The 25,538-nt window shown below is 56.6% G+C and overlaps 1 protein-coding gene and 1 pseudogene across 5 annotated transcripts; one reads left to right on the top strand and one right to left on the bottom strand.

The window, feature by feature from the left end:
- Positions 1 to 22,814, bottom strand: CLPTM1L (CLPTM1 like). 4 transcript variants are annotated; one of them, XM_021939216.2, is made up of 17 exons: positions 22,395 to 22,556; positions 22,052 to 22,152; positions 19,193 to 19,382; positions 17,279 to 17,427; positions 16,023 to 16,101; positions 13,116 to 13,233; positions 12,360 to 12,454; positions 10,503 to 10,587; positions 8,825 to 8,928; positions 7,657 to 7,722; positions 6,668 to 6,718; positions 5,701 to 5,783; positions 5,011 to 5,045; positions 3,971 to 4,026; positions 3,842 to 3,886; positions 2,878 to 2,993; positions 1 to 708 (listed from the first exon to the last, which is right to left on the bottom strand). In XM_021939216.2, exons 1-17 carry the CDS (start codon positions 22,554 to 22,556, stop codon positions 624 to 626), a joined length of 1,620 nt encoding a protein of 539 aa, XP_021794908.1. In that variant the 3' UTR covers positions 1 to 623. The 4 variants fall into 4 exon arrangements, 3 of the variants coding, with proteins under 3 accessions (XP_021794908.1, XP_017814908.2, XP_031521917.1); XM_017959419.3 differs by having other exon boundaries at positions 114 to 708; positions 17,279 to 17,424; positions 22,395 to 22,814; XR_004183615.1 differs by lacking the exon at positions 5,701 to 5,783 and having other exon boundaries at positions 22,395 to 22,809.
- Positions 22,815 to 22,905: 91 nt separating this feature from the next.
- On the top strand, positions 22,906 to 25,248 carry LOC108586223 (annotated as a pseudogene). Its single transcript, XR_004183616.1, has one exon. The product of XR_004183616.1 is annotated as an uncharacterized LOC108586223 (transcript).
- Positions 25,249 to 25,538: the final 290 nt, after the last annotated feature.

Here is a 25,538-nt window from a genome sequence, read left to right as displayed (position 1 = left end):
TTGGGAAGGGCTCTTTAAATTTGCTCTTTTAATGCATAAATAAATCCATATTATGTATTACTTTCTGGAAAAGGGTTAAACTCAAACATCTGAAATACTTTCATTATACCAGGTCAAGAAAAATGCCACAGCCAGAAAAATTTATTTTAAAACAGAAACATACATTAAGCTTTAAAACAACCAACTCTCAAACAAAAGAGGAAAGAGCCTTTGATCCCAGAGTCCACGCGGAATGAATTCCGTATGTGTTTGAAATTCACATAAGGAGCACTTAGAAAACCACCTGAAATGGAACTCCCACAGCCCCCTTGCCTGTGAGGGCTCCCGCACCTGCCAGTGTGAGGACATGGCCGACCCCCGGACACTCGCGCGCCAGGAGCCACCACAGCTCAAGGTGACTGGCAGCGCCCAGCTCTGTGACCAAGACAGACGTTCACACATGGGGGCACCGTGAGCGCCACCAGCTCCAAATCTGATGTGAGGGACGTGGGAGATGTCTGAGAAATGTCCAAAGCGATTTTGGCAACACAGAAAATGCAATGTCTGGGAATTCCACCAAATGCTTCCAAAAATACTCATGGACAATTCAAGTTGCACGTGGCCAGCGGCAGCCCGGGCGGCCTTCAGTCTGTGTGGGGCGCCCGTGTGGCCTTCTCCTCGTAGGACTCCCCGAACTCGTTCACTCTGCGTTTATCCACAGGATAAAGCCTACAACGACACAAATGAGCACATCAGCAAACCCCACTGCAGCGCCTATTTTCCTAAGAGGAGGACTTGGCATCCTTGATTTATTTTCCAGTGAGCGGCCACAGTGAGCAAATTAACTAAAAAGTCGATCCTCCGAAGTTTTACTGCCGAGGGCTGAGGAGGGATTTCTGAGTTGTGTTTTGTTCTGCATGGCCAGGCCAATGCACTGCTCTCTAGGAAAGGGAAGCTTGGCCAAATGGAGGACCCGGAGGCTGCACTGGCTGCCTTCTGGGAACTGTGGAATCACGGAGACCTGCGCGATCAGAACAGGAACTGCCATGTTCAGGGAGCGCGTCTCCTCAGCTGTGAACACTTGGCAGGACACTGCCGCCACCTTTGATCCTGAGCCCCCGAGGCTTTGCCAACATCACCCCTACGTATGGATGAGAAAGCTGTGACGTGAGGGGCAGCTCCACACAGCCACGAACAGTAGACGTACAGGGTTTCAGCTTACAAACGGACCTGCTGCCCACCAAGGGCCCTGTGGTCCTGGCCAAACACCGTTTGCAGGTCTGGAACCAGAAACACACAGAGCCCGAGTGTAGCACAGTTTCAGGCACGCCCTGGGCCACCTGCGAGGACTTGGGAGCCACCTGAAGGGCTCACGGTTGAGACGGGACCCTGAAGAGTGACAACCACGCCAGGCGCAGCAGCTTCTGGGGCTCCATGGCTTGGACAACCTCAAGCTCTGCAGGGGGCAGGAGGCCAACTGGGGGATCTGAGAATGGTGAACGGGGGATGGGAACCAAGCCCCTTGTGAGCGTGAGTGTTGCTTACGGGGAAACAGCCCTTCCTGCTGAGACCCAGGCTGGAGCTCCAGTGCAGGGGCTGCACGAGACAGCAAGGGGGTGGGTGGGCAGCCGGCGGCCAGGCCTGGAGAGCTAGGCAAGGGCGGCCATGCGCCACTGTGTGGATGTGCCAACTGCACCTGAACAAAGAGTTAAAACAGGCCGAACAATGCCAGCCTCACGCTGGCCGGGACAGAGGCTCCGAAACACCCGGCGAAGCTGTGTGTGGAGACAGGCGGGGATGGGAGCACTGTGCTCCCCAAGGGCCGGCAGCCCAGACCGAGGCAGGACCCCCCAGGACGACCTGGGGGAAAAGGCTCTCTCTCCAGCACTAGGAGGATGCCCAGGCCTTGAGGGGGGCCATGGCCTGGGAAGGGCGCACGGAAGTGTCACAGCCATGGTGTATGAGTGGTGGCCTCCTGGTCGGGGTGGGGGGAGATGGGAAGAGGGATCTCGAGGGTCAGAGAAAGGACATAGCCAGGAGGCTCTGAGACACTTGGCAACAGGCCTTGGGGGTGACACACACTCCTTCCACCCCTGGACAAGGCCTGGGGCCGGGACTGGAGGTGAGGGCAGTGCTTGCAGTGGTCTGGATACAACCCTCCTGAGGGGAGCCCCAGATCCCTGGCTCCTACCCTGGCACAGCAGAGCTGAGGGAGCTCTTGCTGACTGAGAGGGCAGATGTCAGCCCTGGAGGGAAGCAGGAGGCCCGGGGCGGGACCTGAGCCTCTGCGTTTAGAAAATTCCACAAAGCCTTTTCCTTAGCCATCAGCCTTCGACCTGAAGGCCAAGCCGGGAGGTCAACACAATGTCATCTTCAGAGGCCCGGGTGGCTGGTTTAAGGGGTGTGGCCAATGTTGAGGTGAGCGCGCTCTCCAGTGACATTCTGCCCTGCAGGGACACACAGCCCAAGAGTGGCCCAGAGCCTGTTCCCGACGCTGGAGACCTGGACCCCAGGACTGCCAGCTGGACACCTCAAGGCTAGTGCCAAGTATGGATTAGTCGTGCTACGGTCTCTGTTCTGCTCAATAGCAATGACTGTGAATAAGTAAATAGCTTAAGGAGAGAAATTTGCTTTCAGTGGCTAATCAAAAATTCACATAGAAATGAGCATTTCTAAAGCACAATGAGGAGACAGAGCTGCAACAGTTTCTTGCCAGGTCATATCATGGGCAACTGGAACCCAAGTTTAGGCAAGACAGGAAAAACCACCACCCGCAAATTATCTTTGCCTTCAAATGGACACACAGGCGCAGGGTGCCGTGAAAGCCGTCATTCTGTTCAGCAGCAGCGCCACGCCGCTGAGACGGACTAAGAGCTGAGCGTGCACAGCCGCACTCACCACCGCTGGTACAGGTAGACCAGGAACACCACATCGTCCCGGAAGCAGGCCAGCCGGTGAGACGTGGGCATGGTGATGATGAAGGCAAAGACGTCATCAATGAAGGTGTTGAAAGCCTGCAGGGCCAGACGGGAGGAAGGTGAATCCCAGTTGCTGGGACTGGAATCCTATTGTTTCTGGTAACCTAACCAAGCAAATGGCTTTTGGCAGATACTTGGAACTAACTGGAACTCTTCACAGCAACAATGAAAAGAGCAGAAAGCCGGCAAGTGGAGACACAACGCTCTGTTCCCTCAGGGGTTCCCCACAGCCGCTGGCACCTGACACACTGCAGGTCTTGCCCAGGCTCCCACTCACATCGGGGAACCCAAAGAGAACAGCCTGAAACCAGAGCCAAGGGGAGAGCCAAGGGCAGAGCCGCCCGAGACAGAGCCAAGGGGAGAGCCAAGGGGAGAGCTGCCCGAGCATTGCCCTTTCCTCTGGGAGCTTGTACTTGACTTCAGAAAAGTGCAAATTACATCCCATTAACTCAGCTCCGCCTGCAATGCTGAGGCACTTCTAATCCCACAAGGAGCCAAGGGGGCCTCCACAGCTCTACCCGCGGGGAATGGCCACGGCCCACTGGGGCTTCCATTCCTGCCTGGGAGGCCTGAATCCACTGTCCCCAGGCACCGGTTACTGGGCCACAGGGGTCTGTGTCTTGACACACATGCTAAGAAACATAAAAACTAAAAAAAACCAAAACCAAATCTGTGACAAGTGAGAGAACCCCAGTCTTTCAGGGTCTGAAGTTCTCTACAGCTCTTCGCTTTTCTTAAAGGAGCCTCCTTAATATTTTTCAGTGGAAGGGATGGCTGCAGATGCACTCTGGGCAGAGACTGCCCCGGTAATGCTGGGGCTGGAAGACGCCCTCACCCATGCTCTGCTCAGTGAGAGGGGACTCCTCGCCAACTGTCACACTCACCTTGTAGGTGAATGCCTTCCAGGGCAAATGTGCCACTGACTTCAACTGAAACAGGAGAGACAGGCACAGGTCAGCTGCGGGCAGCACAGGAGACGGGGGCCGGGCCGCAGGCAGCACACATCACCTTACCTTGTAGTTCACAAAGAGCTGGGGCAGCATGAAGAGGAAGCCAAAGGCATAGACCCCTGCAGAGAGACAGACAGCACTCACCAGGCGTGGAGGGCCAGGCTGCCACGTCTGTGCATAGCGGGCAGAAAACAAGGTCTGCTATCCAGACAACTTCAGAGTCTGTCATTGTGTGAAGCAACTTTCTGGCTGGTAAGTTTATCAAGAGTCTGTGACAACTTTGGAGAGCAAAGCTCTTCTATTTATTAATCAGTGTAACTGCTGCCCATGGGGTCAAGTGAGTGAGGGCGCTGAGCACCCTGGGGCTGAGGACACGGCCTCCTGACCCACAAGGTCCTGCCCCAGGGGTCAAATGTGGGGCTCCCACCAGGTGTGGGGCTCCCACCAGTTGTGGGACTCCCACCAGAGAGGACGGCAGTGCGGGACCCACCTGCTCTGCACCAGACAGGCCCTCGCCCTTAATGCTCAAGGGACCACTTCCCAAAGAGACCACAAAGCTGTGATCAGGGCTGGTCTGGTGGGGCGGGGGAATGGACACAGCAGCCCATGCAGCTGAAAGTGCCACCTGGGGCAGGTGGGGGCAGGCGGGCCTCCCAGGACATGTGGCCCCGAGCACAGGGCCCTGCAGGGTCCCCACAGTGCATCGGCAGGAGAGCCTGGTGCTTCCATTTGCTCTAAGGAACCAGACGTGGATGGTGTTGTTTTAATGGTTACTTGTTTTCATGAAGAAAACAGACAACAGTCCCGTACCACACAACGCTGTTGTGATCAGCGACGTACATGGATACCAGGCGGCTGCACCACACAGCCTGGTGTGGAGTGGCTGCCGCATCTGGTGTAAGCACTCCCTGTCGCTTGTACAAGGACCTGTTTCTCAGAACCAGTCACTGTTGCAAAGCTACGTAGGGCTTTATCTGCTCACAGCCTGGGGGGAGCCCTGGACACCGCAGAGGCACCTGCCACACTGGGTTACAATGTGAGAACAATTAAATTGGTGCCTGCTGTAAATACTATTACTGAAGTAGGGAAGCACATGGACTCACCATTGACAAAGCTGTTGATTAACCACGAGTACCAGCTGAAATGGAAAAAAAAAAAAAAGGAGAAGTCCCATTTCTTGCATAGCTTAGTATCTGTATTAGATTGACGAAAAATAATTCTTTCATTAAAAATTCTCTTAAAAAAAACCCCAGGTGTTCTCACTGCAGCTAGGCAGCCAAGAGCAGCAGTGCTGAGCCTGGTTCTCAAGCTGGAGACAGCGCTGAGCGCCCCCGCCTAGGCAGCAGAGGCCAGGGGCTCTGGGACCCCTCTCAGCTCAGGGCCAGCACCCTGCTCGGGCAGCAGAGGCCAGGGGCTCTGGGACCCCTCTCAGCTCGGGGCCAGCACCCTGCTCGGGCAGCAGAGGCCAGGGGCTCCGTCGCCTCTCGGCTCAAGGCCAGCATCCCACCCAGGCAGCGGAGGCCAGGGGCTCCAGGACCCCTCTCAGCTCAGGGCCAAGCTTCCCATGAAGCCTGGTGGCCGGAGTCAGTCCTCTCAGCTACACCTTACCGGTGGGGGGACACTGAGGCCCAGAGCCCACCGTGCGCAGCTGCAGGGTCAGGATCCCTCCCAGGCACTCGCCCAAGTGCCCTGGCCCCTAGCTTGCCCTCCAGCCACACTCCGCTCTGGCTCAGTCATCCAAATGGCTTTCTCAGGGGAAAGACGGAGCAGGTGAAGCGTATGCGGCCTCCTACCTCTTATACTTGATATTCAGGAGGGAATAGACAGCACCCCCGACACAGAGAGGGTACAGCAGGTATGACAAGTACCTCATGGCCTGCGGGGAACAAAGGGAGCTTCCAGTTAGAGGCCCAAACACCAGGCCTGTGTAAACGCACTGCATGGAGCTCACTACGACAGGGACGGACAGAACTCGGGGCGGCAGGGCTGCTCTGAAGGGGGCGGGCGGGGTGAGGGGCGTACGTAGGGCTTCATGCACTTGCCACAGCCCAGGAGGCACCGCATGCGCCACAGCCCGGGTGTAACTACAGGCGCTAGTTAATAATAATAGATCAATTTGGGCTGGTCAAAACCAACCAATCCACAACAAATCAACAAACATAATGGAAAGACACCTGAAAACACTGTCTACTAAGTAATGTAGTTACATCGCCAGCTGTATCTATTGATTTCAGCTTTACAACTCCGTGAAAGTTAGATATAAGCTGGTGAACGTTAAACCAAACCAAAATCACTCCTGTGCAGAAATGTTCTTTTAACTTGAACTGAGACTTCCAGCTTCCCCAACAGCACTGGGGAAAGGTGATGCTCTGTGCTTCTGGGGCCGATCCTCCAGGCCACCGAGCTGCCGAGGCTGTTACGGCCTTGGTGACAGCAAGTGCATTCCCAGCAACCACAGCAGACACCAAGGCCTGTGTCAGCTGCCTGGCAAATGTGACTTACAAACGATGAAAATACCCCTACTATACGGTGACACAGGCAGGCTGTGCCTGTAAGGACTGGAGAATGAGCGTCTCTGCAAGCCCCCGCCCTTCCCAGTAAGAAATTTGGGTTTTATGTGTTCACTCGGGATCCCTGCTCAAGGCGGGCTGACCCGTACTCCAAGGACACTTCCGCACTGAGCAGTGACAGCAAGAGCCCCGTCTTCGAGGATGTGGGATGTGCCTGGCATGCACGTGCCCTGAATCACATGTGACTTACCTGAGTATCGTACTCCTCGGTTTTCCTCTCAGATTCGCTGTAAGTGCCAAACTGTTGTGAAATTCAACACAGGGGATGTTAACAGACTCAGGGAGGATCTGAGCACAGGTGAGCTGTGACTAACGGGCGTCACACATGGCTGCAGAGCTGACCCAGGCCTCGCTACAGAGGGCGCTCAGGTCCCTACCGGCCGAGGAGAGGACCCAGAGGACAGGGATCTGCATGGACCCTTCCCACCTCACCCTGGCCCTGGGTCCCGCAGGCCTGAGCGGGGACAGCGCGGCCTCACTGCTGTTCCTCGTTGGGTGGCTCGGTTTTCAGTGCCGCTGCTTCACAGTGAGAACACTGCAGAGGGCACAGGCACAGCCGACAATGCTCTGAACCAGCCGGCCAGGAGTCACGGGGCCAGGCTGGAACACAGTGGCTGTGCTGTATCTGCTGGGCTTCCTGCCCTTCCTCTGCCCACAGCATGGAAAATCTCAGCCGTGACTGCTGAGGGCCCTGCCTCAACCAAGGTCCATCTGTGGGCATTGAGATTCAGCTCCAGCTCTGCCCCAGCCCTCATCTGCCTAGGGGCCTCATGAGCACCCAGGCACTGGGGCAGCCACAAGAGGCAGGGGTTCACTCACTTGGGGATTGCCAGGACTGTACTGACCCCAGTCAGCACCAGCCTCGGGAGCGCGCTCTAGGCAAGGTGCCAAAACGAAGCACTCCCGCTGGCCGGCCAGCATCCTTTCTCCCAGAGGCCGGCTCAGGCCCAGAAGCACTGCCATCGGCATTGAAGAGGGTCAGAACTAGGTACATGACTGGGGAGTCCTCAGGCGAAGAGAGTGGCTGCGATCGGAAACCAGTGCTGCCTCCACCACGGAGGCTCCCGACAGAGGCCCACAGTGACTCATCCGCGGATGGCCACTTTACTCTGCACGCAGGAGGCAAAACCACACTCTTCAGAGAGGGCGTGGGGTTCAGCCACTACAGTTAAATCCTACCTGAAATTCAGGTATCAGGCCTCTCCAAAGAATAGTCATCTTCAATGCCTTCTTCACTTTCCACAGCTGAGGGGAGAAATCTGGAAATAGTTCCTTTAATATTCCAAGGCCACAAGACCCCGAATGAATGACCCAGATGGTAACGGATAGGACCTGCCGCCCACGGCCCCGCCCAGCCCACTGTCCTCTTCCTGTCCCTCCCACAGCTCAGGGCAGAATGGTGGGGGCCGGACCTGGGCCTCTAACCCACACCCGGCAGGTATACCTGGTCAGGTGGGCTGCACAGCCACCGACCAGCAGACGACAAAACGAGCATGCAAGTGCGGTTCTCTAAACCACCCTGCCTGCACCCAAATTAGCCCCCACCTCCTTCTGCCTGGCACTTGGGCAGCCGTGGAGCCTGTTTCAGGACCTCTCTGAGAGCTGCCACCACCTGGCTGCATCCTTGGAAGGCATCGTTCACAGAGGACTGGTGCCTGAGCCGGGCGTGGCACTGTGACTCGTACCTATGGAGGGCCCCGCCTGCGGTGCTCCAGCACCGTCTAATCCAGCTCCTCCTCAACAGGCATGACGGCCGTGCAGGCCCCCACCCACAAATGGGCCACCAACTGCGGGGCCCTCAGACTCTGGCTCCTGCCGGGGTGGCACAGAGCTCAGGGAGGAGCTAGGCGGGTGTCTGGGCCCTCTCACCCCGAAGGCCATCGGCCCCTCAAGTTTTGCTCCCAAGCTGGCCCTGCCCCACGAGGCTCCCTTTTGGCTGGCTTTTCTGAGCTCCGAACAGGGCTGGACCACAGGGCACCGAGTGATTTCCGTCACTGCCCACCTGGCCGCCGTGCTCAGCTCTGCAGCCACAGCACGAGCCTCTCAAGGCCCCACGGTTTACGCCTCTGCTTTGCGCGTGGTGGGATTTCTCAAACACGTAAACCACTCTGCTTGGTGGACAGGCCTCAGGAGCTGATGCCATCAGAACACCCATTTCCCTGCTCTCCACTTGTTCAAAGCCTTTATAGCCACCGCCTGCCATTCCACAGCTTCCAGAACACCAAGGCCGTCGGGAACAAGCACACAGGCTTCCACGGAAGGTCTCACACGCTGGGCCTGAAAGCCTTTCCCGAGTGCGCGGAGGCCCATGGACCTCAGACAGTTCAGGTCACTGCCCGGAACTCACCTCGATGGCGGCTCCAACGCCCGCCGGGACCAGCACCAGCAGGCTCGTCTGCTCGTCCAGCAGGAACAGGAAGATGACCACGGTGCTGAAGCAGCGCCAGAGCACTGGGGACAGGACGGTCGGGCTGGGAGGGGGTGCAGGGCAGACCCCGCCTGTGTGCCCCCAAGTCGCACACATACCCCCAGTCCCCCATCCCAACCCCCACGCCCGAGAAGCTTCACGTACTCCCCAGTCCATGTTCCCCTGTTTAAAAAGAACAGGGAAGTATCCAGCAGCCAGGAAAGTGTCTTGAAGGCTGCTGAACTAACAGCTGGCCCCACACCAGCTCCACAAACACGTGTCTGAGCCACACACACCAGCTCCACAAGCACGTGTCTGAGCCACACCTGCAAACGAGCACGGAGCGTGGGCAGAGGTCGGATGGCGGCCAGCACAGCTTAGATTCCAGGCAGGTCTTATGCTGGTTCTGTGATAAGCGCGTGGCTTTTCAAGTCCGGACTGGTTTCCTCCCCAGCCTGTACCTTAACAACCACTCCAGCTTATTCAACACGTCTTCCTCCTCCCGCAAACCCCCAGGGCAGGCAGGGGAAGCAGATCCATGGAGCCACACGACAAACAGTGCTCATGGCCACAGCGCTGTCTGCTGGCCACCCCAACCCGGGACGCCGGGAAAGGCATTAGGGTTAGGAGACTCCACCACAGAGCACGGCAGGGCCCCCAGGCAGCCAGGGCCACCTGCTTGGGCATCTTTTCCACGTGAGAAAAACAACTTGTTTGGGTCTCTGATACTGGAGCCGAACACTCCTCATTCCTAACCAACAGGACTCACCCACTCCTCGTCCTCACACCGCCAACCCCTCACTGGAGCCGAACACTCCTACTAACCAACAGGACTCACCCACTCCTCGTCCTCACACCACCAACCCCTCGCCCCTGTCCAGACCACCGCTCCCCACCCCACTGTGACAACCTCCACCCCTGCAAGGTCAGGAGGACCCTCACTCACTTGGGCCCCCTAACCACGGCAGGCACCCTTGGCCAGGAACATTGGTCCCAGATCTTGGCAGGCCTCCTGCCCGGGCTGCCTGGCCTCAGGGGTCCCTGACCGCCCTACCTAACAGCTGCACACTCCCTATCGCTGCCGGGCACAGCACCACGGGCCTATCAACTGCCATCACCTGGCAGGCCCCACACACCCAGGCCTGCGCTGGTCGGGGAAGGAAGACCCGCGGGAGGACGGGGCAAGGGAACTAAGACAGGGGATGTGAGGCCCCAGCCCCGCTCAGCGCCCGTGAGCAGCCGGGAGGGCTGGAGAGGTCCATGCTTCTCACTCCCCACAGCCCAGGTCCAAACCCCATGCACGCCAGAGTCCACAGCCAGGCCCTGAGCTATGCAGCCTCCGGCAGTCACACCACACGCATGCCACAGTTTGCAGCCAGGCCCTGAGCTGCGCAGCCTCTGGAGGCCCTGAGCCACGCAGCCCCCAACAGTCCCACTGCAATTGCCGCAAAGGCTCTCTGGGTTTTACAGTGCCTGGTCTCAGAGGCTTCTCAAGAGCCAAGCACACACCCGGCGCTGTGTCTGCAGCCAGCAGTGAGGCGGGCAGCCCGCAACTGCAGGCTCCAGTGAGCATCCCCGGGGCAGAGGATCTGAGCAGGGCCACGCTCGGGGCGCCTACCTGCCTTGGTGGACATGCCGATCATGCTCTTCTTCTTCTTCCAGAAACTGATGTCATTTTTAAAGGCCAGGAAATCAAAGAGAAGCTAGAGAGAACACACACGACAGCAACTCACATCTCCTGCTGTTTCTATCTCCCGTGAGACAGAGATAGAGGCCTCACGTGTGACTGTGAGGCTGCAGTGTGCTCAGCCTCAGGACGCATCAGGACAGATGTCTACACTCGGGACCCGCACCTCCATGCACCTGGCCTGCCATGTCCTGTCAGAACCTAGAGTGCCCAGGCAGGCTTTGCAGGGGCCCTTCTGAAATAATGACTTGAATTGCTGGAAAGGCCCACAGGCAATTGGAGGCTCTGGATTCCCCTGGACTGTGGGGCTGGCTGGGCGTCCCGACCCTGCTCTCGGGTTGTGGCTAGTCAGGGCAGCCTCACCTCTCAACTGTGCTAGAAATGCAAGGGCTGGGCGTGGTGGCCCATGCCTGTGGTCCCGGCTACTGCAAGGCCAAGGCCGGAGGACTGCCTAAGCCCAGGGTTTTGAGACCAGCCTGGGCAACATAGTGAGACCTGTCTCCAAAAGAAAAAAAACTTAAAAAAAACCTAACCATGCATGAGCTCATCCTTAGAGACATCGACCTTTTAATAAAAATCATTTAATTCTCCAATGTGGCTTTAGAAAGTTTTAGCTTGATGGGCAGCCAAACTCCCAGGCACTCAGAACCAGCGCCAGCCGCACGCCTGGGTGCCTCCTCACCCTTCCAGCCTAACCACAGACCAGCCTACCAGCCACAGGATGGCTCTCCTCGAGCAGCTCAACTCCACGGGCGAAAATAAGAGCACAACAGCCTTGCTTTACCATGGTTTGCTGTCACCCACAAACCAGTGCGATGAGATATTCTGAGAGTGAGACCACTCCCATGTAACTTCATTACAGTGTACTGTCCTGTTTCTGTTACCAGTTATTATTGGTAATCTCTTACTGTGCTTAATTTATAAATTGAACTTTATCATAAGCATTATATAATATATATATTTATAAGAAAAATCAGTCTTTCTAGGTTTTGGTTTCAGGTATCCACTGAGGGTCTTTGAACATATCTCCTGAGGATAAGGGAGGACTACTGTATACACACTGGATGAGGATGAGGTACTACTGTATACACACCGGATGAGGATAAGAGACTGCTGTATACACACCAGATGAGAATGAGGTACTACTGTATACACACCAGATGAGGATAAGGGAGGACTACTGTATACACACCGGATGAGGATAAGAGACTATTGTATACACACCGGATGAGAATGGGGGACTACTGCATACACACCAGATGAGGATGGGGGGGAACTACTGTATACACACCGGATGAGGATAAAGGGGGACTACTGTATACACACAGGACTTTTTACATTTAAAAATCAGTGTGTTAGAATTTGTACAAGTACTTTCTGCCAGAAGCTGCCCACCTCTGCATGGGCGTGCATGGGGTCGGGGCCCGGACAGGGGAGGGTGAGATGCCTGCACCTGTTCATCTCACTGGTGTGGACACTGCTCAGAGTACTCTGGATCCTTTTCAAAACCGCCCCCAAAGCCAGCACAGCACAGCCCAGGTCCCCAAGTCCCCAAGGCTGTGGACGGAGCTCTATGGTTCCTCCCTTTACAGAACTGGGAGAACTCGCCCACTGGGGCAATGGTCGCCAAGTGTCAGGAGCGCTGGCTGCTGAGCAATGGGAGCAGATGCTTGGGGCCACAGGGCTGGACGGCACCCACAAACCCCAGGTCCAGGGCCCCTGCAGGAGGCCCGGGACCCAGGGAGTCTCCCCAGTGCCTGCGGCAAGCCCTCCTGGTGGACGACTCACGTGGAACGCTGCGACAAAGAAGGTCAGCGCCAGGAAGTATAAGTTGGTATCTACAAAAATTCCTTTCACTTCATCAGCATCTTTCTCTGAAAACCCTGCCAAGGAAAAAAAAACATACAATATAAAACAGGCAATATCAATCTTACCTAACATTACAAATACAGTTTTCAATATAAAAATTTAGGCCGGGCACAGTGGCTCATGCCTGTAATTCCAGCACTTTGGGAGTCTCAGGTGGGTGGATCACTTGAAGTCAGGAGTTTGAGACCAGCCTGGCCAACATGGTGAAACTCCATCTCTACTAAAGATACAAAAATTAGCTGGGCATGGTGGCACACGCCTGTAAATCCTAGCTACTGGAGGGACTGTGGCATGCGAATCGCTTGAATCCGGGGGGCGGAGGCTGAAGTAAGCAGAGATTGCGCCACTGCACTCCAGCCTGGGCAACAGAGTGAGACTCTGTCTCAAAAATAAATAAATAAATAAATAAAAATCTCGTCAACAGTTAAGGTTCATTTGACCAAAATCATGGCATTTCACATATTATGTTCTTAATAAAGCCAATTTCCAGACAATCAACCAGGTCATCTCCAAGGAGAGAAGTGAGGCAGGTGCTGCTGAGCCTCCGATTCAACGTCTATGTGAGTATCTGCAGCAGGAGGCGTGGAGGCCTCGGCCTGTGTCAGGATTTGCACTCAGACGCCCGAGGGGCTCCAGGGCAGCCTCATCCTGACGCCGGCCGTGTGCAGCACGTACCGAACTGCTGCAGGGAGTACACGGCGTCCTGCATGTGGATCCAGAAGCGCAGCCGTCCCAGAGAGACCTTGTCGTAGGACACGGTGAGGGGCAGCTCGGTGGTGGAGCGGTTTATGACCTGATGAAGACAGCCACACTGAGGGCCCTGCCCTCACACCCTTGCGCCCAGCTGCTTGGCAGCCCTCGTCAACCCTGCCATCCCCCTTCCCATCCTTGTGTGGCCCCATGTCAGACATGACGGGACCCAGCAGGTGTCCTGAGGTCCCTCCTTCTGTCACCACAGAACCCAGGCCCCAGCGTGCTGTGTCCCAGCACAGGGAGGTTCCCACCACCACCAGGACCCTGTGAGCTCAGCAGTGCTAGCACTGCCTGGGCTGTTCTGCTGCACATGCCCCTTCAATTTCAAGTGCACAAGTCCTGGTTCCCTGGAGGTGATGCTTGCCACCCATCCGCTAGGAATCCACGGCGCAGCATACAGCGCTGAGCTTGGCCTGCAGAGCGCTGGCTTGTCCTAAGAGTTGGGGACCACGGGACACGCACAGCCCTGCAGCACATGGGCAAAGTGCCCTCAGGGCCTAAAGCATGGAGCAGGCGGTGGCCATGAGGACAACAGAATGCAGAGCTAGCACGGGCAGTGGCATGGATGTGTGGGCCTCAGAACAATAAGCTTAGTCCTGCGGCCCGCCAGGGTCTCATGCACACAGGCTGCAGGCCAGGTCCCAGGGCACCGAGGTAGGAGGGTAAGGAACGGGTTCACAGGGGCAAGCCCATACCCTACAGCACATGCACAGTGACCACACCCGGTGAGCGCCACCCCCCACATGCTGGAACGTCCAGCGAGGGCTGTGCTCTAATCCACCTGCCCTGCCTCACGCCCTGACCCGCCATGGCGGGCACTGCTGGTGTCAAGGGTGTGGTGGAGTCAGAGCCACAACCAGCAGGTGCCAGGTTGTCCTGAGAGCAGCTGTCAGGGCGCCCCACGCAGCCAAGTGGCATCAGTGCACGTGGACGGTGGCCTCCAGGCACCCCTCGAGCTGCCAAGCGTGTCTGAAGGGTGTCACTGCCTGCTCCATCTGGCAGTGCTGGGCCCAGCCACAGAAGGTGCCGACTTCCTGCGCCTGCTGCGTCCCAGCTGCCTGCTTCCTCTCTTAAGACAGCACCTCTCAAATCTGGCCCCAAGTGAGACACAGCAACAGAGACACAGCACATGAGAGACCGGGATTCAGGGAAGCTGCTGTCAGCACGTGTCTCCATAACTACTGCAGCGCGGGCCACCACCGGCACAGCTGTGCCACAAAGCCTGCCCCGGGCCTCTAACAGACAGATCTGCAGACACACACAGGGCAGCCTTCTGCAGCCGCCTTCCCCTTCCACCGTCTTTTGAACGCCTGCAAGGAGTCAGCAGCATGAGGCCTCACAAGAGGGGACCACGGGCTGGTGCCACAGCTCACACAACTCCGTATGGGACATTTTAGCAGAAGCTGCTGTCCTGAGGTTTGTCAGCGGCACACCAGCAAACTCCAGCCAACAGAGAAAGGCACTGGAATTGCAGGGCTGACAGAGAAACTGTTCAGGGAGAGGCTGGAACACCAGACCTGCTCGCCAGTCACTGCCTGTCCGGCCCCCAGTCTGCAGGTTGTATAGGAGCAATCGGTGACCCCAGAAGTGAAGGAGGCAGTGTTAGGGACCACAAGGGGTCTGAGGGAACAGCTGTACAGAGCGACGGTTCTGAGAGCCATAGTCAGCAGGAGGCAGCAGGGCCTGGGCAGAGATCAAAGCAGTCAGGAGGCTGCGCCCCCATTTCCCAGCTGCACCCACCCCCCCAGCAAGCTCCCTGCTCTCCAGGTGCCCGCTCCCCTGTTTCCCAGCTGTACCCCCAACAAGCTCCCTGCTCTCCAGGTGCCCACTCCCCCGTTTCCCAGCTGTACCCACCCCCCCAGCAAGCTCCCTGCTCTCCAGGTGCCCACTCCCCCGTTTCCTAGCTGTACCCCCAGCAAGCTCCCTGCTCTCCCCAGGACTGTTTCCTCATCAACAAAAATGGGGAGAGGGCCCGCCTCAGAGCTGCCGAAAGCCGTAAGTGAAGCGGCCTGGCTCCTACTGGGTGGTCTAGAGTGACAGCGACAGCTTGCAGGGAGGCAAGGCAGAGCAGTGATCTTGCAGGGCCCCAGCTGAGCGTTCACCTCTGAACCCCAAATAACCTCATCCGTGCAACGATGCCACAGCTCCCAGCACGATTACAGAAAGTTCACAGGGTGCTTAGCACAGTGCCGCATGTGCAGCAAGGGACATTAAATATTAACCGCTTCTGTGAGTCTTGACACTGGCCAAAGGGTAGCCACATTTCATCTCCCCTCAAAGCAACCCTGGGAAAGCAAGCGCCATCACTGCCCGTAACCACATGGCGCCAGAGCCCAGAGTGCAGCCACTCCCCTCCCGCACAGGCCTTCCGCCCTGCCAGGGGTCACCCCCAGAGCTGAGGAAGGCTGTCACCCGCTCCTCTGGCCGCCTGTGCAGGACTAGCCCTGGCGGGGAAAGCAGGAGTTTGCTCAGGACACACTGAATTAATCTACATGGCACACCAGGAGCTCACACGCAGACGCTGTTTCACACAGCGCTCAGGTGCCTGCCCTCTAAGCGCTGCATAAACAATCTTTCAGGGGCCTTTCACCAGCGACAATCCAGAGGCTCAGGAGGACCCCACGTCCAGTCAACAGCAAACCCAGTGCACCACCAGGGCCGCCCCCCGTCACAGCCCTCGCACGCCCGAAGGCAGTGCTTCCCAGCACAGATAAAAGCTCTGTGCTAAATGTCAGCAATGGCCCTGTCCATTAGGGTGCTGGGGCTGCGGGGCCAGTCTTGGGATCAGTCTCGCCAGCTGCACAACCAGTGGGCAGAGGCGTCACTCACCATCAGGTCCTTCACACGGTTGCTAAGCTGGTCGATGAACAGGATGGGCAGGTAATGCACGGTCTTCCCCAGCTGGATCCTGGGATTAAAGCACAACTTTCCAAAATCAGTCCAAGGTTTTTCCCTTTCAATGAACCAATACATCCAGGCACTGGGTTTACCCCAGAGAAGTCCCCCCAGCACCACCCTCAGCTGCTTCTCAGTCACAATGACCCCAGGGCACAGCCTCCCCAAACAGAATCAGAGAGCCGGACAACATATGCACGCTTCTGAGACCCACTCCCCAGGAAGTGATGGCCACAGGTGGGAAAATGCCTCCACGGCCACTAGGGGGAACTACAGGGACATGGCCGTACAGCAGAGCCCAGGGCCCTCTGTGCACGGACATGGAGCAATCCCAGGACGTGGCTGCTACACTTGGAAGGGCGAGTCACCTGCAGCCACCTAGGAGACGGAGTTGTGGTGTGGGAGTTGGGGGGGATCCCCAACACATGGGAGACACGGGGTGAGCTCAGGTGGCCAAACACGTAAATTCCAATAATTGTATTTAATTGATGGCAAGTTACACTAAAGTAATAATCTAAAGGTTAACTTTTAGGTAAATCTAAATGAGCCAAGTTAAAAAATCACAAGGGCAGCAAAGCAACACATTCCCGTGAGCGCCTTCCATTTTCTCTCCATGGAAGCCTTCGCCAGCCAGGAGCAAAGGGCAGGATGCTCCGGCTTGAATTCCCTTCTTCTCCCTTCCAGCCCTCTGGTAGCAGCACAACCTCAAGGAGGAAGTGGGAAGGGCTGGGGCCCGGGCAGCGAGGGCCTCGGCACAGAGGGGGAAGAGCTGGGCCGAGGTGTGAGGACCTCAGCCTGAAAGAGGAAAACTGGAGACCCAGACAGCCGAGACTCCTCGGCACAAGCCCGAGAAAGAAACTGGGCCAGACGAAGAACCCTCGGCTACAGAGAAGAGAAACTGGAGGCCAGGCAGCGGGGCCTAAACTGAAGGAGGAAACTGGGCCAGACAGCTGAGACCCTCGGCCTGAAGGGGAGAAATGGGCAGCCTGAGCAGCGAGACCTCGGCCTGAGGGAAAACTGGAGCCAGGCAGCAGAGACCTCAGTGCCAGAGGGAGGAAAGGAGCTGGTATGTGAACATGAACCCGGCACAGAGGGGACTCCAGGATGCAGGGGCAGCCCGCTGGCGGGTTCTGGCCAGCCAGGGTCCCAGCACCCTCCCGCCGGCGCTCCAGCTCTGGGGCCCCACTTACATCTTCATGTACCGATGCACATCGGCAGGCAGGGAAGACCCGTCGAAAACAAAGTTGTCTGCCATCACATTCAGCGCCAGCCGCGGTCTCCAGTGGGACACTGGCTCATCCAGGGCGCTTGTCGGCTTCTTCTCCGCCTCGAGCTGCTGCTAAGTGAGGAAAACAGAGGCCAATGCTAGGACAGAAAACCGTGCCCGGGACAGCAGGGTCAGCACCCTAACCTGTGAACAGACAGCCATGCACGGCACAACTAGGGGACAGCCTAGCAGAGAGGGCACAGTGGCCCCAGGCTGCCAATTCCCCCAGACTCTCACCAAACACCCCCAATCCTTATCAACATGGAAGCCTGGGCATGCTGCTTTGCAACATGTGGTCACGGATCTCACCAATTCCTTTTCTGGGGTTCTCAAACTAAGTGGGCCCACTTCTCAGAAGCTGAGAGGGTGAGAGCCCCCTGACTTTGGCAGAAGACTGTGCAAGTCCAGAGCTCACACAGCCCAGTGGCTGTAAGGAGACTGAGAGGGAGATGGCTTCTAAAACCAAGCATGTGGGGCTGCCTAAAGGAGGAGACACACTGAGGACTATGCACGGCTCTTAAATGAAGTTAAACTTCAAAGGCACACTGACTGACAGGGAAATCTTAGCTCGTTTCAGATCTGATACATCCTAGGAAACACTATGATCTTACCCATTTCCTACCTAAAGATACAGTTTAGCAATAATTTACATTACAACTGGTTTTTCACACCTCGTCATATTTGCTACCTGGAAGGGAGGCTCCCTGCGCTACATGCTACGTACCCATCACCCCACCCACTTTTCAGGACACCGGTGAGGAGGGACGCGGGCCCCGGATGAGGGGGACACGGAGAGGGGCAGGTGCGGGATGTTCCTAAGGAGACACAGATGCAAACTGGGGAGAGGCAGGAGCAGGTATTGGCAGGGCTTTCAAAACCACATGAACCCCGAGACACCTCTCTTTCTCTCTGTCTGGAACAATTTCACAGCCTCTTCCTGGAAAGCTGCCATCTTTCTTGTTTTGTAAACTTTTTTTCTGAGGCAGAGTCTCCCTCAGTCGCCCAGGCTGGAATGCAGTGGCGCCATCTCACCTTAAGGGTTCAAACGATTCTCCCGCCTCAGCCTCCCGAGTAGCTGGGATTACAGGCACACGCCATCACGCCCGGCTAATTTTGTATTTTTAGTAGAGACGGGGTTCGCCATGTTAGCTAGGCTAGTCTCGAACTCCTGACTTCAGGTGATCCACCCACCTCAGCCTCCCAAAGTGCTGGGATTACGGGCATGAGCCACAGCGCCCAGCCTTGTTTTATAAATTGTCTCACTTTCCACTCAACACAAAGGTGGGTATCAGAATTCCCCTGCTTTATCCTTGGCCTGTGTTCATGATCACTTAAGTGACTTCCAGTTTTTATTTGCACATACACCTTTCTACAGATGTACAAACTACAACTCGTATCTCTACCTTTTCCAGCAGCTCCAGTTATATTCTTAGAATAAACATCTAGGAATAGTCCAGTCCTACAGAATGCAGAATGAGCCCAGCTCTCATCCCCAGAGCTCCTGGTGAGAGGCTGCAGGCCAGCTCTGCAGGACCAGAGCTCCATCCCACCAGGTGCAGCAGGTGCCTCCAGACACAGAGAGGGCCCACTCCTGAGGGACTCTGCATAGAGAATGCCAGCGACCACTTCAACTGTCCCTAATTTTAGATAAAACTTGTCTGCAAACTCATGGATATGACTCAGCTGAAAGTCAGAAATGCATGCCAGTAACATTCCAATGGCTTTACTCCCAACAAAGTCACTGGAGCCCTAGACACCTCCTGCCTGTGTGGAGACAGACACGTCCGTTCTGACGGGGCGGCACAGCCTGTTGTCAGTAACCCACAAAGACCCTCACCTGTGCATCAGACTCCCCAGTGAGCAGGTTGATTTCTTCCGGCTTGGGGACCATGTAGGTGGTCAGAGGACTGACCAGGTGCACCTGCTTCCCGTCGTGCCACGGCAGGACCCCAGCGTGATGGAGGAAGATGTAGGCATACAGCGTCCCATTGTTTCTCGTTTTCTTTGGTACAGAAACATTAACTGTCCTGAAACAGAACAACCATTTACACCACATACGTATTACATTCTGTCTCTAGAAACTATTCAAGTACCTTTACAGAGCTGTTTCAGTAAATTAATTTCAGCTCAGAAGTACTAAAAATGAAACCCACCTGCCCGGGGCTTTACGAGTCCTGGGTGTGTGTGTCCTGAGAACTCGGCACAGGTGTGGGTGCCTACAGCTGAAAGCAAGAGGGCCCGCACTTCCTGCCTCCATCTCGGGAGGCTGAGAGGTCAATGACCCGCCTGAGGCTACAGGGCTGAAGCAGCCAGCTGGACACCAGCTGACCACACACACTGAATCCCAGAACTCTGAAGCGAAGGGCAGCAGCGGCGAGGGCTCCGTACGCCCGCTACTGGAGTCTCAGAAATTTAATGTGGGTAGTTTTTTTGGGTGTTGCATTTTTAAAGATAAAAAGATGATCAGTCACAAAGGACTGACTTTCAAGCCTGTCTGCCCTGACTGCGCGGCCTCCAGTGCAAGCTGAGGAAAGGCCCGGTGAGCTGCTACAACTGTGGGCCTCGGACCAGGCACTTGGCTCTTCACCTGCACGCTAGAGTCCGACGTCCACACTACAGCCCCGTGGAAAACCTCACATGCCACCTGTTTATGGTTACATGGTTTATGGTTTATGGTTCCTCTTTATAAAAAAGTCTTTTTTTTTTTTTTTTTTTGAGACAGTCTTGCACTGTCACCCTGGCTGAAGAGCAATGGCGCAATCTCGGCTCACTGCAAACTCCGCCTCCCAGGTTCACGCGATTCTCCTGCCTCCGCCTCCCAAGTAGCTGGGATTAAAGGCGCACACCACTACACCAGGCTAATTTTTTCTATTTTTAGTAGAGACGGGGTTTCACTATGTTGGCCAGGCTGGTCTTGAACTTGTGACTTTGTGATCCACCCGCCCGGCCTAAAAGTCTTTTTTTGAGACAAGGTCTCGCTGTCACCAGGCTGAAACTGCAGGGGGTGCAATCATAGCTCACTGCATCCTCAACCTCCTGAGCTCAAGGGACCTCCCGCCTCAGTCTCCCGAGTAGCTGGGACTACAGGTGTGCGTGCCACCACGCCCGGCTAACTTTGAAAATTGTTGTAGAGCTGGGGTTTTGTCACATTGCCTAGGCTGGTCTCGAACCGCTGGGCTCAAGTGATCCTCCCGCCTCGGCCTCCCAAACTGCTGGGATTATAGGCGTGAGTCACTGTGCCTGGTCTCTCCTTAAAAACCTTATGGTTGGCCAGGTGCGGCGGCTCACGCCTGTAATCCCAGCACTTTGGGAGGCTGAGGCAGGTGGATCATGAGATCAGGAGTTTGAGACCAGCCTGGCCAACATGGTGAACCCGTCTCTACTAAAAGTACAAAAATTAGCCAGGCGTGGTGGCGGGCACCTGTAGTCTCAGTTACTTTGGAGGCTGAGGCAGGAGAATCACTTGAACCCAGGAGCCAGAGGTTGCAGTGAGCAGAGATCACGCCACTGCACTCCAGCCTGGCAACAGAGCGAGACTCCATCTCAAAAAAAAAAAAAAAAAATCTTATGGCCAAAGTTCTAATGAGAAACACAAAGGCATCTATGGCTCCTCACTACCCAAGAAAGAATCCGTCTCCACCAGGACATCTTAAGGGTCTCTCTTTAGGCGGGGGTGCAGGGCTGTGTATCTCTGATGGAACGTGCACTCAGAAACACTTGAGGTGGGGCTGTGTCAGAGTGCTCATTCTCCCCGCTACCTCCAGGCTGACACTGTGCCAGGTCAAATGGAAAACCTCACTAGCTGTCCTTGATAACTGGTCCAGGGCCCAGCATGGAAGATGCAGTATTCATGTCTGGGAAATTAAACCCAATGCAGATGAATCCTGAGCATTTTTGAAAGGTGTGGGCAGCTACAACCGACTGGTGACCAAACCAGCACTTCTGGCCTCTATTTCATGGAGGCAGAGAGAGGGCAGCAACTGGCTTGAGATCACAGGCCCAAAGAGGCCAGGCAGAAACCGCCTTGCCAATGCCTCCAGCTACCCACAGGGACTGGCCGCCTCGAGGGCGTGGAGTCCAGCTAGAGTCTCAAGCTTTCATTATTCTCTCCTCAGATACCTCCCAAGCAATGAAGGGAAATGGTTGACTTGTGAGAAGCAAATCACAGTTAAAATTATTCAATTAAAAAAAATTAGGCCATATGTTAGATGTAATTTTTAAGTTACTCTACATATTTGGACACTGATCTATTCTAACGTCACATGTCACTTAATTATGATTTTCTACAAAATTGCTTCCTCCATCCCCATCCCTTTTCCTTCACAAGTAACTTAAGCGAACTACTTCCACCAGGAAAAGACAAGTCAGCCCCGGTAGTGAAACTACAGAGCTGTCCGCTCTCAACTGGTTCAAGCGTGGCCCCTGCTCCTTCGGAGCCTCCCCGCCGCAGGACATCCCACTGCCATCAGGCTCTGCTGAGAGCTACCTCCCAAACGACATTCATCACCTGTCACCTTCCAGGTTGAATGTTTACAGGCCACGCATAGGCCTCCACTTGCGATATTCTACTACTTCGAGACATTCGGTAAGACTAGTTCTCTAAGGTAAACACGTTAGGTACAGAAAGCTAACTTTCAAACGACCTGAACACAAGTAATGTTTTCCCTTTCACTGGCATTTTGTCCTACAACCATACCTTTCAAATTTGGACTCCACATCAAAGTCTTCCACATTCAAGACCAGGTCGATGTTATTCTCCGTACCCAGGTGGGACCTCGTCGTGGTGTATACGCTCAGCTGGAAAGGAGGGGGCGCCGAGAGTCAGCCCGGCCAGGCCCTGGCTGGGCGCACACGCATCCCACGGCCAGTCAGAGGGCGGAAGACCTGGCCGCTGGGGAACCAGGAAAGGTTCCATCTCGACTCGCGCGGCCACAGCTCCGAACTAAGACGCGACGGCGGCGTCTAGGGCCTGGAGGAGTGGTCCCCACTCCAACCCGCCCGGCCCCCGGCCCCCAACCCCCAACCCCGCGGACGCTCACCTGCAGCTTGGGCCGCCGTGCCAGGTAGGGCTGGATGCAGTTGGCGTCGCCGGAGCACGGGCGGGTGTAGACGATGCCGTACATGACCCAGCAGGTGTGCACCACGTAGACCACGAACACGCCCACCACCAGGCTGGTGAACGAGCTGCGGCCGCTCCACATGGCTGCCCCGCGCCCGGCGCCCCCGGCCCGCCCGCCTCTCAGCCGCGGGCCCCGCCCGCCCGGCACCCAGCCCGCCGCTCTGGCCTCCGCCGCTCACTGGAGAGCCGCAGCGCGCCGCCGCCACCGCCGCGGGGGAACGAATGCGCCGCGCGCCGCAGACCGCCGGCCGCCCCGCATACTCCGGCCCCGCTCCGACCTGGCGCCGCGGGATTCGCCGGCGCCGCGCGCCGCTTCCGGGCCCAGCCGCCTGCCGGAAGTGGACACGCCGCGCGGCTCCCTGGGAAGCGGAGTCTCGGCCGCCGCCGCGCACGCGCGTCCGGGATGCGGCGCGTGTGTGACGTCACCAGCCCGCGCCACCCTCCGGACCTGCCTCCCAGGGGCCCAGGAGCTCCGCTGTTGGGGCCTCAGAGGGTGTTCGCGGGGCGCCGGGGAAGGCTAGGGCTTCGGGGTTCCCGGGACGCCGCCCCCAACCGACCACGCCTGCCAGACCACCAAGTGGGGGCCGTGTCGGGGAGCCTGGTGGAAGGCGGTACGGGAATTCCGGCACTGAGCCTGCAACCGTTTTAGTCCACGGCTGTCAAAATCTAAAGGGAAGAAAAACGAAATGCTCAGAACCTCCCTCACCCTCACAGAAGCTGAGCACCTCATCCCGTGTGTGGATTTTTTCCCCAGTACAAGCCCATTGTGGGGACAGGCGCTTTTGAAGGAAGAATTCAAATTCCCAGGCTGAAGTGGCTCCTCACAGCCTTGAACCTGACCCCCAGCTTCCCGCTAAAGCCAGGCGTGCCCAGCACGGCGAGGTCAGCAGCGGCCCCTCGGAGGGCGGCCGTGGGAGGCCAGTGGGAGGCCCTCGGGCAGCCGGTGAATGGGCCGACGACCTCCCCGACTCCGTGAGAAGCGCTCAGTCCGTGCCCTTCAGGTACTGGAGCGGCTCCTGCCCTTTGGCCAGTTCTCTGGAAGGTCGTTTCATTTTCTGTGTCTGCCACACGCGCACCACAAGCGCACCACAATCGAAAACCTTGTTCGACATTTCTAGAAAGAGTAGATGCTACTGAAGACCCAATAGATTGCTGAGGGTTTTCGGAGCAGGGACAATTGCATCAGAGTGCTAGGCTCCGGGGTGAACTCAGGATTTGGCTGACTGGCGGATGGGACAATGATTGGTGCCGAGACTGGGCCGGAGAAGGAGGCCTGTCCAGAGCAGGCACCCGAGGCCGCGTGCAGGGGCAGTCCTGGGCCACCAACCCTTGGAAGCTGGGCCAGGAGCTTCGGAGCCATTCGAGTCTTTTTTCGCCCCTCTCACTCTCATGCACCTAGTTACCCTCCCCACAGAGTCCTCTCACTGCGCGATTTTCGTCTACCGCTGCAGTGGTGTCTGACTACACCCAGTGCCTCTATCCTTCCCCCTTCAGTCTGTTCTCGCTTCTTGGCAAACCTGTCCTTGGAAAGCCCTCTGCTGACTCCAGTTACCCTGATCAAATGCATCCTCCTCGACGGGCTTGTGAGCGGTTTGCAGGGTGGCCCAAGAGGCATCACGCCTTGCTCTTCAGCCACTTTTGGGGCCCCCTACAGGGCCAAGCATCCCACACCGGCAGCAGGTGCTGGTCCTGCCACAGTCTGTGCAACATGTGAATGAAGGCTGTAGTCCTGTGGTCTGCAGGAGGCAAATTCCAACTCCAGCTGTCAAACATAAAGGGACTGGCAGGCTATCCAGGGTGGATGTCTCATGGCATCCAAGGCAGGGACCTAGCCAGGCCTCGGGAAAGAGCTACAAACCGAGGAGCTCTGGGGTGTGGCTTCATCTCCCTCTCCCTACCACCCTACCCCCATCTCTCTGTGTTCCTCAGATGCCTCATTTTCCTGTCAGGCACCTGGCCAGCTCTAGGAGCTGGAATCAGGTTGGTACCTTCTTGGTCAGTGTCCATCCCTAGTGTCATCCACAGTGGCCAACGGAAGGGGTGGCTGGTGGTGCAGGACATTTGCCATCTTGGGAAAGATCACAGAGGAAGGGCCTCTTTAGCTGAGCAGACGAGGTTCTGCAGTGGTCTGGACACATTTGCACACTCGTGGGCATCCCCTGCCCTGTTGAGCAGACGGGGTTCTGCAGTGGTCTGGACACGTTTGCACACTCGTGGGCATCCCCCTGCCCTGTTGAGAAACCACATGAGGAAAGGGGACCCTTGCACCTGTCGCCTCCCCACTCTGACCGCCAGAGGCTGGGCTGCCAGCCAGCCGTGCCAGCATGTGACAGCACTTGACGGAAAGTCCCTGGAAAGGATGTGGATCATTGCAGAACTCCCTCGAGAAAGCGCCAGAGGAGGACCCCATTCAGCACCCCGCAGAACTCCTCAAACTCCTGCGTCCCCCTCAACACTCCCCAAGTGTGGTGGCTGCTTCTATCTCCCCAGGCTTAGCTGGCCTGGGTCTTGAAGGCCTCTCCTCCCGCTGTCCCCACGCAGCACCCTCTCGGCCACTGCACAGCTGGATGCAGTGAAGGCCAGGCAGCTGTGGCTGCTTGGGGAACAGGAGCTGCTTGACCCTGTTCTGCTGACTTTGTTGGCCTCATTCCCGTGGAGAGCCAAGGTTACCACATCCCTGAAGCTACGGCTTGCTTTCTAGGCCTGGGGGAGTCACATCTTGCATTTGTACTCACTGAGCTCCAAGTCTATGGTTAGAGAATTTATCAACGTTTTAAAATGCTTTTATCAATTCCATCATTTGAGGGCCCTCCAGCAAGGAACGTGTTAGTACATGGAGGGCCTGGAATGTTCTAGAAAGCTCACATGAAGAGCTGGCCCTTGCTGTCCTTATTCATTGAGGACTCCAATGGCCACTCAGGATGACAGGAAATGCAGGCTCCAAGAGATTTGGTTCCTTTGTGAGGCCCTCGGGCAGTGGTCAGACACGAAGGAAATAGGAATGGCACCCGCAAACCGCACTTCTCCCTACAGGCCATAGCTGCTGTGCAGCCTTGGGAGGCGG

This window comes from Papio anubis, chromosome 5 (genome assembly GCF_008728515.1).
Source record: "Papio anubis isolate 15944 chromosome 5, Panubis1.0, whole genome shotgun sequence".
In the NCBI taxonomy this organism is placed as follows: domain Eukaryota; kingdom Metazoa; phylum Chordata; class Mammalia; order Primates; family Cercopithecidae; genus Papio; species Papio anubis.
This window is presented reverse-complemented; position numbering and strand designations above follow the sequence as displayed.

What these genes read in the sequence shown, in the direction of transcription:
- CLPTM1L (XM_021939216.2), bottom strand. Translation starts at nt 22,556, where the DNA reads ATGTGGAGCGGCCGCAGCTCGTTCACCAGCCTGGTGGTGGGCGTGTTC. An exon ending in CGGCATGTCCACCAAGGCAG is followed by an intron (nt 8,929 to 10,502) that starts GTAGGCGCCCCG and finishes TCCTGTCCCCAG; the next exon opens with TGCTCTGGCGCTGCTTCAGC. An exon ending in GTCTACCTGTACCAGCGGTG is followed by an intron (nt 709 to 2,877) that starts GTGAGTGCGGCT and finishes GTGTCGTTGTAG; the next exon opens with GCTTTATCCTGTGGATAAAC.